This window comes from Indicator indicator, chromosome Z, assembly GCF_027791375.1.
Source record: "Indicator indicator isolate 239-I01 chromosome Z, UM_Iind_1.1, whole genome shotgun sequence".
Classification (NCBI taxonomy): domain Eukaryota; kingdom Metazoa; phylum Chordata; class Aves; order Piciformes; family Indicatoridae; genus Indicator; species Indicator indicator.
In genome coordinates this window covers 79,008,114-79,023,877 of record NC_072053.1, presented here as the reverse complement: position 1 = coordinate 79,023,877, position 15,764 = coordinate 79,008,114, and the positions used below count along the sequence as shown (strand labels likewise).

The 15,764-nt window shown below is 38.1% G+C and overlaps 1 protein-coding gene across 1 annotated transcript; it reads left to right on the top strand.

The window, feature by feature from the left end:
* The first annotated feature begins 426 nt into the window (after positions 1–426).
* On the top strand, positions 427–14,814 carry C9orf72 (C9orf72-SMCR8 complex subunit). Its single transcript, XM_054397849.1, has 10 exons — positions 427–888; positions 3,896–3,955; positions 4,819–4,914; positions 5,903–5,967; positions 7,982–8,054; positions 12,165–12,281; positions 13,014–13,249; positions 13,723–13,780; positions 14,242–14,351; positions 14,434–14,814. The coding sequence occupies exons 1-10, from the start codon at positions 427–429 to the stop codon at positions 14,618–14,620; spliced, it is 1,464 nt and encodes a 487-aa protein (XP_054253824.1). The 3' UTR covers positions 14,621–14,814.
* The last annotated feature ends 950 nt before the right edge of the window (positions 14,815–15,764 follow it).

The following is a 15,764-nucleotide window of genomic DNA, read 5'->3' as shown; positions in this document are numbered from 1 at the left end:
TTTGTATCTACACAGTATGAAGAGTTTTCCATTAATATGGTCTATAAAGTGCTGAGCATTTGTCTTACAGCACAACTCCCTACATGTCACCATGATGGAAAGATTATATCTGTAGTATGTCAGTGTGGTGCAGGCTCACCATGCTTGTGTAGTGAGTAAGGGGTATTTGAGGTCTGAGTAAGATTTGTAAGATGACCACTTTGTTATGTGAAAGGTATGCATGTACACTTCCTTCTTGAGTGTAGTCTGCAATGACATTTCAGGTATAGAAGTCAGGTTGTCTCTTAGGCCTTACTTGGAAACCAAAGAAGATGAGATGATAATTGAGTACTTCTCTAATTCTGTTTTTGGGTTCGTTTATTTTTTTTTCTCTATGAAAACTCTTTTTTTTTTTTTTTTTAGGTAATGTAAGCGTTTCAGTCATACATGAGAGAGGAAGCCGGCATGTCAGCTCTTTGTCCACCACCATCCCCTGCAGTTGCTAAAACAGAGATTTCTTTGAGTGGCGAGTCACCCTTATTAGCTGCCACTTTTGCTTACTGGGACAATATTCTTGGCCCCAGAGTACGGCATATCTGGGCCCCAAAGACAGAACAGGTACTTCTCAGTGATGGGGAAATTACTTTCCTTGCCAATCACACCCTGAACGGAGAAATACTTCGGAATGCTGAAAGCGGTGCAATAGATGTGAAGTTCTTTGTCTTGGCAGAAAAAAGGGTAATCATTGTGTCATTGATCTTTGATGGGAACTGGAATGGAGACAGGAGCACATATGGACTATCAATTATACTTCCACAAAGTGAACTTGGCTTCTACCTGCCACTCCACAGAGTGTGTGTGGATAGGCTAACGCATATTATAAGGAAAGGAAGAATATGGATGCATAAGGTAAGTTCATTGTTCCTTACTAAAAGCAGCCATCAAAGTTCTGACCAACAGTGATAATTATTAGGATTCTGTGATACATGTAATGTAGCAATCAACACACAAATCTCAAAGGAGGCTGACTTCTTTACCAGTATACAATTTTGAAGGTTGAAGTTACCAGTCTGTAAGCAAATTCAGCCACATACACAACCTGTACCAGGCTATCCAGGTGCAAAGATACCCTGTACAATTTTTCATCTGTCTGTGTTTTGATACAAATTGTTGTTATAACTGTGTTGATAAGTGTATTTTAACTAGGTAGAATCATAAATTTGCTGTGTGTTAAATCACTGTTTTCACTGCTGAGGCCCAGAAAAGGGAACTGATGCAATTAATGTTGTCACTGTTGTTACAGTTTTGTTATTGTGCTTGTTTGGGGTTTTTTTTTCATATGTGTGTAAAAAAAAAAAAAAAAAAGGATATCAATGAACACTTTGGTAGGTGTTAAATTGTGTAAAACTAGTGGGAGGATCATGAAAACACATCTGCTTTAGTCCAAATACTTCTGGTTTTGAAATGCAAAAAGAAAAAAACACCAAATTTTTCTGAAGAATTCCAGCTTTTACCTTTGGATACATTATTTTCTTACTAAATTAAAATCCTTTTTTATTTTTTTTTAATAAATAACATTCTAACAATAAAATCTTTGTCACCTTCATAGAGTACAAGTTGTCTTAGAGCAGTAGATTGCATGTCAACTGTAATGTCTGTTGTGATATATGTTTGTCTGATAACGTATTTGTTCCTCTTTTGCTCTGAAACCTCTAGTTAAAATATTTTAAACTTCCTTTTTGAGTGTTCTTATCGGAACTAATTAAGATTTCAGAAATAATAAGTTGATGTTAATTTTTTGTGATGTTGTTTCGTTTTTCCTACACAAACCCCATTATTTTTGCTGTATTGCCTGATGACGGCTGGCAACATCCCCACATCACATCTCCCATCACATTTGGCTCTTGACAATTCTGGAGTTTGTTTTTCAGAGGAAGAATAGGACATAGTTAATTTTCAATGTAGTAGAAACAAATATTTTGTTCTCCATCTGGTCTTCTAAAAGCCTGGTGGGTGTTAGTGCTTTCAATATAAGTGAATGCTATCTCGTATTCTTGGTTACGTTGCTTCTCTGTCATTTAAGTGACCTTTGTATTGACTTTTTACTGAGTGGTCAAATAAGAATTTTCCATCCTTCGTAACTAGTACATATTCTCTTTCTTGGGATGTTGGTCCATATCAGTGAGTTTCCAAGCTGAAATAACCTTAAAGTGTCATTGAAAATTACCAAAAAATTGCTTTCTACTAGTTTCCTTGGAAATCAGTCGTTAAGTTCTCCATTATTTTTGAGATAGATCAGCTGAAACCATGATACCTTCTGAAATTGACATTTAATTTATTATATTTTTTCTTCCCCCCTCCCCCCCCCGCTGGAGGAAGATCAAAGATCTCTGCAGGTATCTGCAGTTCTGTCGCTTCATCTAGGAGAGAGAAAACTGCTTTGAAATTGTAGATTAGAATTTAGGCATGAGTTATAGTACGGTAGTATTGAATTAAAATGCAAAGGTTCGACAGCTACAGCTACAACAGGACAAGGAGCGCTGAGGTCGTATCTGAGAGGAGCTGCATATCTGTTCTGGAATTTATGATGGTTTTGTTTATCAGCTCTCATGAGTTCTGTGTAGCACTGGACAACTCTACCAGCTAGACATTAGAAGAGAAGAAACCTTCTGAACTCAAGGAATAAGAGAAATATAGAACAGTGTTGAGACTGGCAAAGAAAGAAGGAACTCCAATCAAGTCATGTATGTGGGATTAGAAACACGTTTTCTCTACTTTTACATTCCAGATGTTTGCTTAGTAATTTTGAGCAGTTACATTTCTGCAAATAAGTGGCTTACACCATTTGTTCAGCCTTATCTTCGTAAAGACTGGCTTCTTTTATAGCAAAGGATCTTCATTGGTGAGGATGTCTTGCTTCACTGGCACTGAACTCAAGGTTGGAGGTGCCCCAAAGCAATCTGGCTCATTCCAGTATTTTTTCCACAGGTGCTTGTTTTAGATGGTTAGACAAATTTTATTAGTGTTTTGGGGCTCCAGTTTATTCCCTATTCATCTACTCACAGAAAGTTACATAAACTCTTTGCCCACCTGCTCAACACTGATTAGTTCAGTTGCAGGAAAGTAATGAGCAACCAATAAAAATAAAATAACCAGCTAGCATCAAGCAAAAGGTATCATTAGTTCTCAGAACATCTTCCTTTCTTTTTTTTTCATTTTATATTGTTTGTTCCAGTGGTTAATGTCAAATTCTCTTTGTGAATAATAATTTGAGACTATTGTAAGTTGTATTTTGAGTACAGCTTGCTACTCAGCTCCTGCTTAGTCTGTTCTGAGAACTTTGTCAAGCCTTCTGTACCTTGTATTTTGAGGTTTCATGTCTCCTGTACTTGGTTATAAAACGTCATTTGGAAGACTTGTCAATGTCTCAAGATGTGGAGGAAAAAAACAAACAACCCCACTTCTCCAACCCTTCCCTAACAAATTATTTTTCTTATCCCAGGGATCTCATTTTTCTCTTGCTGCATCAGGAACCATCAGTCTTTACCATAATCCATTTGAAAATCCATACATAAAGTGGAATTCTGCACCATAATCTGATCATTTGACATTTTCTTGGTCTGTAAAGAAGAAACGTGATGTTTTGTCATTGTCATCACACCCTCCCTTTCCTGCTACTCCTGCCCAAGCATGCAAGAGGTTTGGTGGGGGGCAGAGCAGGAACCATTGATCTGTTTAAAATGACATCACTTCCCACTAATGTCAACCCTGTAAAAGAAAAAAAGGCTTGAACAACAAAATTTGAATCTAAGAAGCATGACGCGACAGGGAAGAAACTGTGCCATTTTGACTGTTGTGTGCATACATATATGAACAAATACCAGAGCGTTTATATTTAACTGCTTCTCTTGCTCAGGAGAGGCAAGAACATTTCCAGAAGATTGTCTTAGAAGGCACGGAGAGAATGGAGGATCAGGTAAGGTCCATCTGGTTGATGTGTATGGCACACCATCTCAAAATTATTTGACTGCATCTGGTGACTGTAGAAGTTGGTGCTGCTTCTTGTTTTTGGGATCCAGGAAGATACTTTGGAGTGGCTGTTGACCTGCCATGCACAGGAGGCAAAGATTCTGAAGATAGGATGATGGAAGCTGAAGGGAAGATTTATTTCATTACTTTATAGGTAAACTGGAAATCTGTGAAGAATATTACCTTTCAGAAAAAGAAAGTCATTTACTTGAACCCGAAGCCTGTGAAGGTAGTAGCTTCCATAGATCCATGCTCGCCTTCTGTCAAGGGTAGTTTTTCACTAAGTTGTTACCTTTCCGAGTTACAGATGCATACAGAGTCTATCACCTTGGAATGTAGTTGGAGAACTAATGGATGAGATTGTGAAAAGAATTTTACTTCTGAAACATGAAATTGTGGCTTCAGTTTCTCGTGACAGATAAATCAGATGAGTGATTTTGTGTGTTAATTACTCATATGCTTGGTTTTGGTTTCCTGCTTCGCAGTAATTGCACGTAGTATGGTATGATAACTTATCTCACTGAAAGTACTTCTTGTCTAGGCCAATCAAACTGACCATGAAGATTAGCACAGGACCCTGGAAATACACTGAATGTGATACTGAAAAGCAAAATGTATGCTTCCATTTCCAGTTCATAGTTGCTGATCAGCAAAGCCCAAGAAGTCTGTGCATTCATTTCTGCTCATACCACACTTTCAAACAATTGGAGGTTAAAGATGCTTTGCATGTAATAGTGCAAGTTCATGTTAGTAGTAACTTCTAATAGTGCACAACATGCTTTTACTTCAGGCATTTCATTTATTGTGCAGGGCCAGAGCATCATTCCAATGCTGACAGGAGAAGTCATTCCGGTAATGGAGCTTCTTTCATCTATGAAGTCACACAGTGTTCCAGAAGAAATAGATGTAAGTTCCTGAATAAAAAAAATTGCCTTTGGCACTCTGGTTTGGTACTCTTCGGTAGACAGAAGTCCATGGTTATCATAAATTCTTGCACACTAGAATTACTTCACATGAAATTCTCAAATGGTGTAGGGAATAGTTTAACATTTAGTTCAGTTTTATAAAGATAACAGTACTGACAGTATTTTTTTATGGTCAGCACTTAGTAAACGTGCCAGTGTAGGATGATACCCTTTTTATGAGTATAGTGTAAGGCTATTTGATGCAAAACAAAATGAGTGGGGAGGTAAATGCATGGTTTGGTGTTCCCATGGAAGAAGTAGAAGTGATCTCGCTGGCACCGATTTGTAGGCTGAGAAGGAACAGACTTGTTTGGTGATTCTCTGACCCACAGCTGCAGGTGTGCTGGAGTGAAGGGAATCCTGTCATGTCTGGGCTAGCAGGAGGAGGATATTAGGAGAGAAGAGAATATCAAAAGACTGGAGATTAGGAAAAAATTATTTACAGTGAGGGTGGTGAGACACTGGAATGGATTGCCCAGGGAGGTTGTGGATGCCCCCTTCCTGGAAGTGTTCATTGCCAGGTTGGATGAGGCCTTAAGCAACCTGGGCTAGTGGGAGGTGTCCCTGCCCATGGCACGGGTCCCTTCCAAGCCAAACAATTTTATGAATTTGTAAATGATTCTATGAATCTATAAATTTCAAGTATTCTAAGCAAGGTGGTACAAACAAACCACCAGGAGAAATCTGACTTGTCACTAGTGAAGAAAGTTTAATAAGCAAGTGACTTAAACATTTTCAAAATGCTTTGGCTGAAGTCAGAAGGTTTTTCTAAATATGTGCTTTTTTTTTTTTTTTTGTACAGTTTTAAAACTTTACTTAAGTAGTTCCCAAACCATTCCCACTCATCATTAAAAAAAAAAAAAAAACAATTAATCGGAAGGTGTTGCAGATCCTTGTAAAAACTTCGTTGGTATTTACTTGTATTCTAGATAAGTGACACAGTGCTCAATGATGATGACATCGGGGATAGTTGCCATGAAGGCTTTCTCGTCAAGTAAGAATTTCAATTTTGGTTTATGCTGTAGTAAAATGGTTTAAACTTACATGTGTGTATGTGTATCTATCTATATATATATACACATATATGTATGTGCATGTGAACACAGGTTACTATTCTTCATAGGAGCAGGGAGGACAGCATGTATTTGACTTTCTGAGATTTTTGTCTGTTAAATGATGTAGAAGTTGCTGCCTTTTTAGAGTAAGGCTCTGAGCTAATAGCTGCATCTCTATATGTTGTCACAGGGTCATTTGCTTGGTGATAGAATTCCTGTCACATAAAATTTTTCTTTGATACTTCTGTTCAGTTTTCTGAGGGTGTAAATCAAATTCTTATATTTTTATGAAATAGCAAAAACCCTGGGTCGTGTTTACTGGATGAACTATGAACAGGAGTTATTACTAGTATGGCATTTGGAATGCTTCTTTTCAGTGTGCATGTGGAAGTAATGGCACCTGAGAGCAGCTTGGGCTCTTCTGTAGAAGAGCATATTTCATAAATTCTGATTGATACTCTGTTACCTTTTTGAACATCTCTGGTTAACTGCATCTGGTTATGTTGATATGCTTTCAGTACTATAGGAATTCACATGTTACATTAGCTAATTCTTCACAATAAAATAATATTTCGTTCCATAGAGAATTTGGTAGATTAAGTGAACAGGATGGAATGGATTGTTGTCAGCAGCTAGAGAGGTTGATCCTGCCATGCTAAGCTATTCTCATACCAGATAGAGTTGTATTGGACAGGTATCATGGTGTCAGTTAACTCTTCTTGCTGCTACTCCTCCTCCCTCAAAATTTTGTCCTGAGAAGAAAATAGTAAGTTGGCTATTTGTGTGAAAGGCTGCAAATGTCTGCTTTTTAGCTTGTCTGCAAAGCTTATCAGCTCACCTAGGTTCAGATTTTAAGTATGAAATACAGTGTGGCTTGGATGTATACGTCATGAAATAGAAGTTGGATTAAACTAAATGAACTGCCATATGAACAATACCAACCTCTAAAATAAGCAGTCATGCTTTCTTAGTAACATCTACATAAAACTGGACACTATATCTGCCCCAGAGGAAGAATTCCTAAATTTAAGTCTTAGAATATACTTGATAAGGTGAAAAGTAGGAGGCACACTATGAAGTCCACCTGTGGGATGTCAGAGTCTGAGTGTAGCTATTATATTCTTTATCAGTTCGAGGTGTTTATTAGAACTGATTAATCACATACAATGCATCCTCCAGTAGGGCAGCATAAGTGTGTTTTTGTATATTCACAGATACTGGGGAAAACTTTTTTAACAGTTCTTAGGCTTCCTGGGGTGTCTAGACTTTTTGAAACTGTGGACCAACTGTTGGTTTGCAAAAGTGCAGGGGGCAAAGGGAGAATGAGGATAAGTGACCTCAACAGAAGTTTTTTTTAAGGACAAGTTAAAAGTCATCAAGGTTAGTCCAGGTATATTTACTGCAGCCTCCAAAATTAGGACAAAGCAAGTCAGATCTGTGCTGCTGGTTACTCACAAGAGTCACTCCCAGCATGCTTGTGAGTATTCTGAGGGACTCAAGTTTGTGACATACTCTTGCTCATGTGGTTACCAAAAGAGTTACCTGACAAGTCTCTCAAAACTGGCATCTGATCCACAGTTTCAGAAAATGAGGACAACCATGGAATAGATCTGTCAAGATACTTTCAACTCTTTCATTATTAATATATCTTCTGTCACTTTAATTATTTTATACATAGCTTGTAATAAAGTTAGATAATAGCAGTAAACAGTTCTTATTTACTCTTTAACTGGTGTTTGGAGGTTCTGAGTGGCAGTCTTTTTAGTCATCAAAATGGAAATGTAGATGCTGTTGAGCTTTCAGATTTCAGTAGAAACCACCAGAGCTGTGTCAGGTTCTGAGGGAATGGGCCTGTGCTTATACTAGGAGCACTTCATTCTTCCTATGAAGACGATAATTGTTTCATTTGAAAAGCCTGATTAAATGTATTGACCCGTGTGCTTTGATTTGCAGTGCAATTAGTTCACATCTGCAGACCTGCGGTTGTTCTGTAGTTGTAGGGAGCAGCGCAGAAAAAGTTAATAAGGTAAGGCACTTTCTAATAAGCCCAACTTAAATGCTGGTCATTAGTGTGTTGTTTGGAACAAGTTTTGTCTATAAACATACTAGTGCTTGAAGAAGGAGGGAATGCTGTTGTCTGATTGTCTTACTCCACCTGGTAGGTCTAGCAGTTGATAACTGCCTGAAAATTACCTTATCAGTAATACTCTGGCCACTACAAGAAAACAATTTAACTGATACTGTGTAAAAATAAGTAGTAAAGGGATCTGAGCTTTTAAAGTTAGGTGTGTTAGCTAAAGTACACAAATGAAGAGGTCTTGAACAGTTCAGCTATGATAGTGGGTATTGTCTGTGTAGTCTTAAAGTAGTGTCTGCCTAAGTTCTCTTGCACTGGGGAATGTACTTCTGCATCATGAACTGTTTGTACTTCATGGAACATCAAAGCTGTTGAGTCACATGCACTTGTTGAAAAGGCAAGCTTACTAGGACCTTAAACCTTTCCATCTATTTGTTGGGGTTTTCTTCATAGCTGTGTTTGTGTTGACTTCAACTTCAGTCTGTTTAAAACTTTAATTGGTAAGTACATGTACAGTTTAACTGGTAGATGTAAAATTAGATTTGATTCAGCTTTCCAAAAAGAACAGAACGAGGCAAAGTACAGATACAAACCTGTAAAACTTAGTTCTGTAACAACAGAACACTCAGTATATCATACTTGCTGGAGCACATCAGTAGGCATGATGCTTTCAGATCTAGAAACACTAAGCAGTATTAGCTGTACCTCTAAATGGGCAAAAAGGTAATAGCTGTCATTTCAGAACACAAAAATAATAGTTTTTTTGTGGTAGACATTTTTCCCCCTACCATTACTATTTTTAACTCTTTTAATGTTGTTATGAAATGCTCGATTTGAACCAATATGAAAACTTTCACACGAGCTGCTTTTCCTCTGATGTTTTGGTGTAACTGGAGAGCTTCATGATGATTAATTTAAGCTTACTCAGTAAGTGAAGGAAAAGTAAATGAGGATGTTTTCCTTATTCAGAATTCTCCAAGTGCTTTTCTTTTTTGTATTCTACTCTTTGATTATACCAAAGTGATATTTGAAAGCAGTTATGGGGGGAGATACATTTGAGTTTTCTGTCCATTGAAATACTTTTTAAAGCCTGTTTCTTTTTAATGTAGTGCCATATATCAGTGTTTTGTTCAGAGAGATTTCCCTTTGACCTGCATTTAATTGGGGTATTACTTTGTCCCTTCTAATAAAAACACCAAAGTTAATTTCCAGTTAATTCAGAGACAAATCACAAAGAAAATGTTGTCTTCTTTGTGAGAAATTGTATTTAACTAAATCAGTTGCCTCTTTGCATTTACAGCTAGGCTCTTTAAACCTCTTTGATTCAGTGTATCCCTGCAACTGGGAATCACAGATTCGTAGGATTTTCAAGGGACCTCTGGAAATCATCCAGTCCAGCCCACCTGCTAGAGCAGGTTCACCTGGAGCAGGTTACACAGGATGGCATCCAGGCAGATTTTGAATGAGTCCACAGGTGGAGACTGCCATCACCTCTTTGAGCAGGCTGTTCCAGTGCTCTACCACCCTCAACATAAGGTGGAACTTGCTATATTCAACTTTGTGCCTATTACCTCTTGTCCTTTCACTGGGTACCACTGAAAAAAAGACTGGTCCCATCTTCCTGTTACTCAGCCTTTAAATATTCATAAGCAATGATACGTTTCCCCCTCAGTCTTCTCCAGGCTAAAACCCCCCAAGTTCTTCAGCCATTCTTCATAAGAGAAATGTTCTAGTTCCCTAATCATCTTTGTAATCCTTTTCTGTACCCTCTCAAGCAGTTCCATGTCATTCTTGAACTGGGGAGCCTAGAACTGGACACAGTACTCCAGAGAGGCCTCACCAGAGCACAGTAGAGGGGGAGAAGAACCTCCCTTGACTTCTGGGCCACACTCACATATTGATGTACCCCAGGATGCCATTGGCCTTGGCCACAAGGGCACATTGCTGGCTCATGGCAATCCTGTTGTCCACCAGGACTCCCAGCTCTTTTTCCACAGAGCTGCTTTCCAGCAGGTGAGCCCCTGCCCTGTACTGATAGTTGGGGTTATTCCCCCATGGGTGCAGGACCCTGCATTTGCCCTTGTTGAACTTCATAAAGTTCCCTTCTGCTAAACTGTCAAGCCTGCTTGGGTCATGCTGGCTGGCAGCACAACCTTCTGGTGTGTCAGACACTCCTCCCAGTTTTGTGTCATCAGCAAACATGCTGAGGGTAGACTCTATCCCATCATCCAAGTGGTTGATGAATATTTCAAACAGAACCAGTGGCAGTAGTGACCCCTGGGGCTCACCGCTTGTTACAGAATAGAAGGAGAGATTTTGCAAAATCAGGCAATCCTTGAGCCTTCAGGAATTAGGCACCACAGCACTCCGTGGGTGCACCAGTACTGCTGTGTTACCATGTAGCATTTGAAGTTTATGCCAGGGCCTCTGGGCCATTCAATAACAATGAATGCCATGTCCTGAGACCATGATGACTGTCCTTCAGTGGTACATGTAGAGACACATTCACATAGCCTCATTTTCTTGTAGGGGGTGTTTTTGTATATTGAGCTTCTCTGTCTGGTTATGTTGATGGGCTAGTTACTGAGCTCTAGTTTGTTTTGTAAGACTGAAAGCTTCCTTTGAGGAGAAACTCATTTTGATTCTCATAAATGATGTCCTTTTTGGTATATTGTGTGAATCTATATGTGTGCATTGCTTCAACATGAAAAAAAATAAGAAAAATGTATTATATATTAATTGCAGACTATACACATTTTATATTAGCTATTTTATATAGGACTCCTTGCTACAGTGCAACAAAATAGTGTTCTTTTTAAAAAAAATTCAAGGCATCTTCAGTAAATCTGTGTTTTGAAATAAGGAAGTTTTGATGGTTTATAAAAATCGGGGGAGGAAATGCACTATTCTGTGTGTATTGCAACCTCTCATCAAATGAGCAGTTAATGCTGATGCTCAAACTGACAGTAAACACAAGCAGCAGAAGAACCAGAGGAAAGAAAATTCTCATTTCTTAGCTGAAACCATCTAGTGACAGTATGTATGGTCTCAGGCATGCAGGATTTGCACATGGTTAAGTTAGCATAATAGAGGAAGTGTTAAAAGCTTAAGTTTATAATTCATAAAAAGGCTTCAAGGTCTAGGTGGTTAAGAGTATATAAAATAAGGTATTGATATGGTAGATACTGAGGAACAAAACAGTCTAGAAGAACCTGAGACTCTGTTACCACCTAGAGCAAATGTCATAAATTCAACACAGGTTCTTATCAGCAGTGGGTCTTGTATCACTGTGCAACTGTTCTGAAGTAATTGCCTTCTTTATAGCATATTTTAGGGTTCCTTAAAGTAAAAATAACACCTGTTGCATCTGGCTGAAGTGATGAAAAGTGGTAGTCAGAAAATTGGTTGTCATTATTTTAGGTAGTGCATGAACACATTGTGCAGGGATAGAGACTTCTCTGGTAAGAACTGAAAGAATGGAGTAAGCGTTTGTGTGTGGAGATGATTACTTGTGGCTGTTGGCAGCATGTAAGCTTGATAGTGGGTAAGAAAATGCCTTTGTTGCTTTTAATGGAGAGTTTGAGGAAATTACTGAGGAAGTAAGCATGGATACTCCTTAGGAAATTAACTGTGCCTGATTGGAGACAATAGCTGCAATTTCAGTTTGGAATGAATAACATGAGAGGCTTAAAAAGCTAGGGAAGTAATCACAGTAACTCATGTTTATGTAATGAGGTAGCAGGAGGTAGAAGTGATTTGTTTTACATAGTTGGCTGAAAAGCAAACTTCACCAAAGAGTGCTGGATTTTTGGTTCACCTGACAAGAAGCTGGAGTAATGTGACTTACAACTTAGTAATACAGCATGTCACTGTTCTGTGACCTTGGTAAAGTTTTGTTTTTTCCTAAAAAGCATGATGAACTCTTTTTTTTTTTTTTTTAATTATTATTTCTTTCATCATTCGAAATGCCTGATACATTCTAGTCAGCAATTGCATTTGAAGATTTGTTTATACCTTAGCATCCTCATGTTTTTTTCAAAACCATTGTTTTTAATGCAGATTGTAAGAACCTTGTGTCTGTTTCTTACACCGTCAGAACGGAAGTGTTCCAGACTCTGTAGAAACGAGTCTTCTTTCAAATACGAGTCAGGACTTTTTGTTCAAGGCCTTCTCAAAGTAAGTACACTGAGGAAAATTCTGTTATTCTGTAGTTTAAGAACATTCTTCAGTTTATGTTTGTGTTTATGATATTCGTGTGTATATGATATTTTCAAAGAAATGTGTCGTCTTCTCTTGATTTCTCTCTGGCATTGTAATTTTGCTTCTAGCTATTTGCATGCTAAAATTCCAAGTCAGTCTTTTCTCTGACACATCTACATCTGGAGTGTTTTGCAGAATTGTTCCTATGTTTTGTGTAATAATAATAATAATGATAATCTTTCACCTACTTGGGGCTGACACTCCCATAACACATTAAGTTTTTGTGCTGTATCAAGACAAAATCAAACCAAAATAAAATAGTCCACTGATCCTACAGTTTTGCAGTAGTTTACAAAGGCTGTAGCAGTGGGTGAAGGTGAATGGCAAAATAATGTTTCTTGCTCTGATGAGCAGTCTAAACTCATCAGATAAATATAATAGGGCAAAGTTAATGGGCTCACAAACCAGATGATGCAATACCGTAATACACAGATTACTTAAGTTCTTGTTTTCACTGTTATATGAAGGGAATCATCCTATATGAGGGATGTTTTACTGAGCTTCAACCACCAGTTCTCCCAAACAAAACATTTATGAACAAATGGGATCTAAAACCTAGGCATGATGTTTTAATACTGTTTTGTTCCAGTATAGCTTCGTGGTGTTTTTAAGAGTAACTGGAAGAAATAATTTTTTTCACTGAAACAGGATGCAACAGGAAGCTTTGTGTTGCCCTTCCGTCAAGTAATGTATGCCCCATATCCTACTACACATATAGATGTAGATGTCAATACAGTGAAGCAGATGCCCCCTTGTCATGAGCACATCTATAACCAGCGACGCTACATGAGATCAGAGCTGACAGCCTTTTGGAGAGCTAATTCAGATGAAGAAATGTCTCAAGATCATATTATCCACACAGATGAGAGCTTCACACCTGACCTGTATGTACTCCTCTCTCACATCTTAAAGTCAGATATTTTGGGATAAGGCAGTAAAGTAGCGCAAAGTGTTCTTTAATAAAGAACATTTTAAAGAAGTTCCTTCAGCTCAGTCAGTTGCATTTGCTTTGGAGGAATTCAGTAGTTTTGTGCATTAAATATTACTGAAATTAATTCTCAGTGATTCTTCTGGCCATGTTATGTTAATGTTTTTGCCTGCTCTAATTAGGTGCATTGTAACAGGGCTGTGTGTATTTGATAGGTCCCAATGACTTTCCTGTGTTTCATTTGTTTCATTTGAAAGTTCTGCTTTAAAATTCCGTATTAGCTTTAAAAATAGGATTGTAATTCACTGACATTTTGAAATTACTTTTCATTTCTGCCAGACTGTAAACAGTGGTGCTGTTTCTGTGCACAACTGTAGTGCAATTAGTGTCCCATCATAACATCATGCTTGTCTGCTTTCTTTTCTATAGAAATGTCTTTCAAGATATCCTGCATCGGGATACATTAGTAAAAGCCTTCCTGGATCAGGTAATTGCTGAAGTTCAGTACTCTGAGCTCTGGTAACAGATAATTGAACAGATAATTTTTTGGCTTGGTAGCTCTTTTTCATATTTTTGCTGTGATTCTCTGCATAGCTGAAGAAAGAAGTACTCATTTGTGGAACATGAAAAGCAATGCATGTTTTCCATTGCTGTGCCACAGTGTCTACAGTTACAGTATTGAGAGAGCTACCTGACTGGAATTAATTTCAGATGATTTTAAAAGAGATGATACTTTATCCAACAACACTAACCTGATTTACAATTTCTTGCATTTAAGCAGCTAGAAAACTTAAGAATGTTGAGTTTATCTGCAAACCGTTAATGTGCATGCTTTGCTATAGTTAAGGGTACATTACCTGTGTGTGCAATGTTTCCACATATTCCACGTTCTTAAAATTAATCTTAAATATCTGTGTCTGCTTAATTTTCTGTGTGGTTTTTAAACAGATCTTTCATCTGAAGCCTGGCTTGTCTCTAAGGAGTACTTTCCTTGCACAGTTTCTGCTAGTCCTTCACAGAAAAGCCTTAACTTTGATAAAATATATAGAGGATGACACGTAAGTGAACAGAGAATAGAAAGCAAACTTTGAGGAGCTTCCTCTGTCTGTTTTCACAACACCCTTTTTTATTTTCTTGTAGGCAAAAAGGAAAAAGGCCTTTTAAGTCTCTTCGTAGCTTAAAGATAGATCTTGACTTAACAGCAGAGGGCGATCTTAACATAATAATGGCTTTGGCTGAGAAGATCAAACCAGGCCTGCATTCCTTCATCTTTGGGAGACCGTTCTACACTAGCGTACAGGAACGCGACATGCTCATGACCTTCTGAAGTTCTCCACCGCTAACGTGTAATGTTACAGCCTTGCACGCACAACGTGGCCACCACACTTGTGACAATCATTGACTCAAATGAAGATGGAGCATTAGGAGCACAGGAACACTACAGTCTCTCCAAAGCAGGAGGGGCTCTCTTTAGAGGGAATATCGACTTAGTTAGAGAAATGTACGTTTAATGAAGCATCTCTTTTGTGTGGGTTGTTTGTTTGTTTTTTTTTTTTTTTTACAGTAAATATAATCAGAGGTTCCTTTGCCATAGGGACTCGGTAAAGAAATTTGAACAGATTTTGTGTATGATAAAGGGAAGTATTTTAATTTTCATTCCCCAGAAAACTCTTTCAGGTGTATGTCAGTTTTTCTTGTTCTTCTGTGTCAGTATTTTTAGTGACTCCACAGAAAACATTATATATATGTCCTCAGTGATCGTGGAGGTTGCAGAATAGGGGCCTTCCAAGAGTTTCAAAGGGTTTTTAAAGACTTTTTTGTTCTTAAAGTAGTGTTCTTATGTGTGTGGTACAAGTCTGAAGTGTCTTCCCTCCTCTCCCTTTTTAACACTACTGCTCCTTCATTTAGAGCATTCAAACGCTGGGGATTTTCAATGTACTACAAAGTGCTATTCTTGTGTTTGCTATTAGCAGCCTAAATAGCAGCACTCTGCACGTGGGAACTGGGTCATTGTTTAAGCACCTTTGTGCATGTAAGCGCCAACCGGGATGCTTTGTCACGGATTGCTGCAGTGAAGTGCTCAGTGATCCAGCATAATTGAGCTCTTTCAAAAACACAAAACAGAAGAGTTGTGTCATTGAGCAGCAGTTGTCAGTCTTTCTGTCTGTAAACTGTCTGCTGCTTTTTCCATTGTAGCTTAGAATAGAGTTCAGATTAAAGTATTAGACCTTCCCAAAGAACACCAAGGTGATAGCCACATTAAAAGATAAAACAGTCGTTTATTTTTTTCATTTACACTGCCATTAATATATTTAGTAATCCTTAGGTCAAAGATGAGCACAGCTATGAACTGATGTGGTTGGCACTTTACTAAGTGAATTTTAAACAGTAATCTTGCCAGTCTTCTTTATTCACCTTGGCACATCTCTGACTTCTCATTGCTTGAAAGTAAAAGCACATAAGTAACCACC

What these genes read in the sequence shown, in the direction of transcription:
- C9orf72 (XM_054397849.1), top strand. Translation starts at nt 427, where the DNA reads ATGAGAGAGGAAGCCGGCATGTCAGCTCTTTGTCCACCACCATCCCCT. An exon ending in GAAGAATATGGATGCATAAG is followed by an intron (nt 889 to 3,895) that starts GTAAGTTCATTG and finishes TCTCTTGCTCAG; the next exon opens with GAGAGGCAAGAACATTTCCA. An exon ending in CGGAGAGAATGGAGGATCAG is followed by an intron (nt 3,956 to 4,818) that starts GTAAGGTCCATC and finishes TTTATTGTGCAG; the next exon opens with GGCCAGAGCATCATTCCAAT.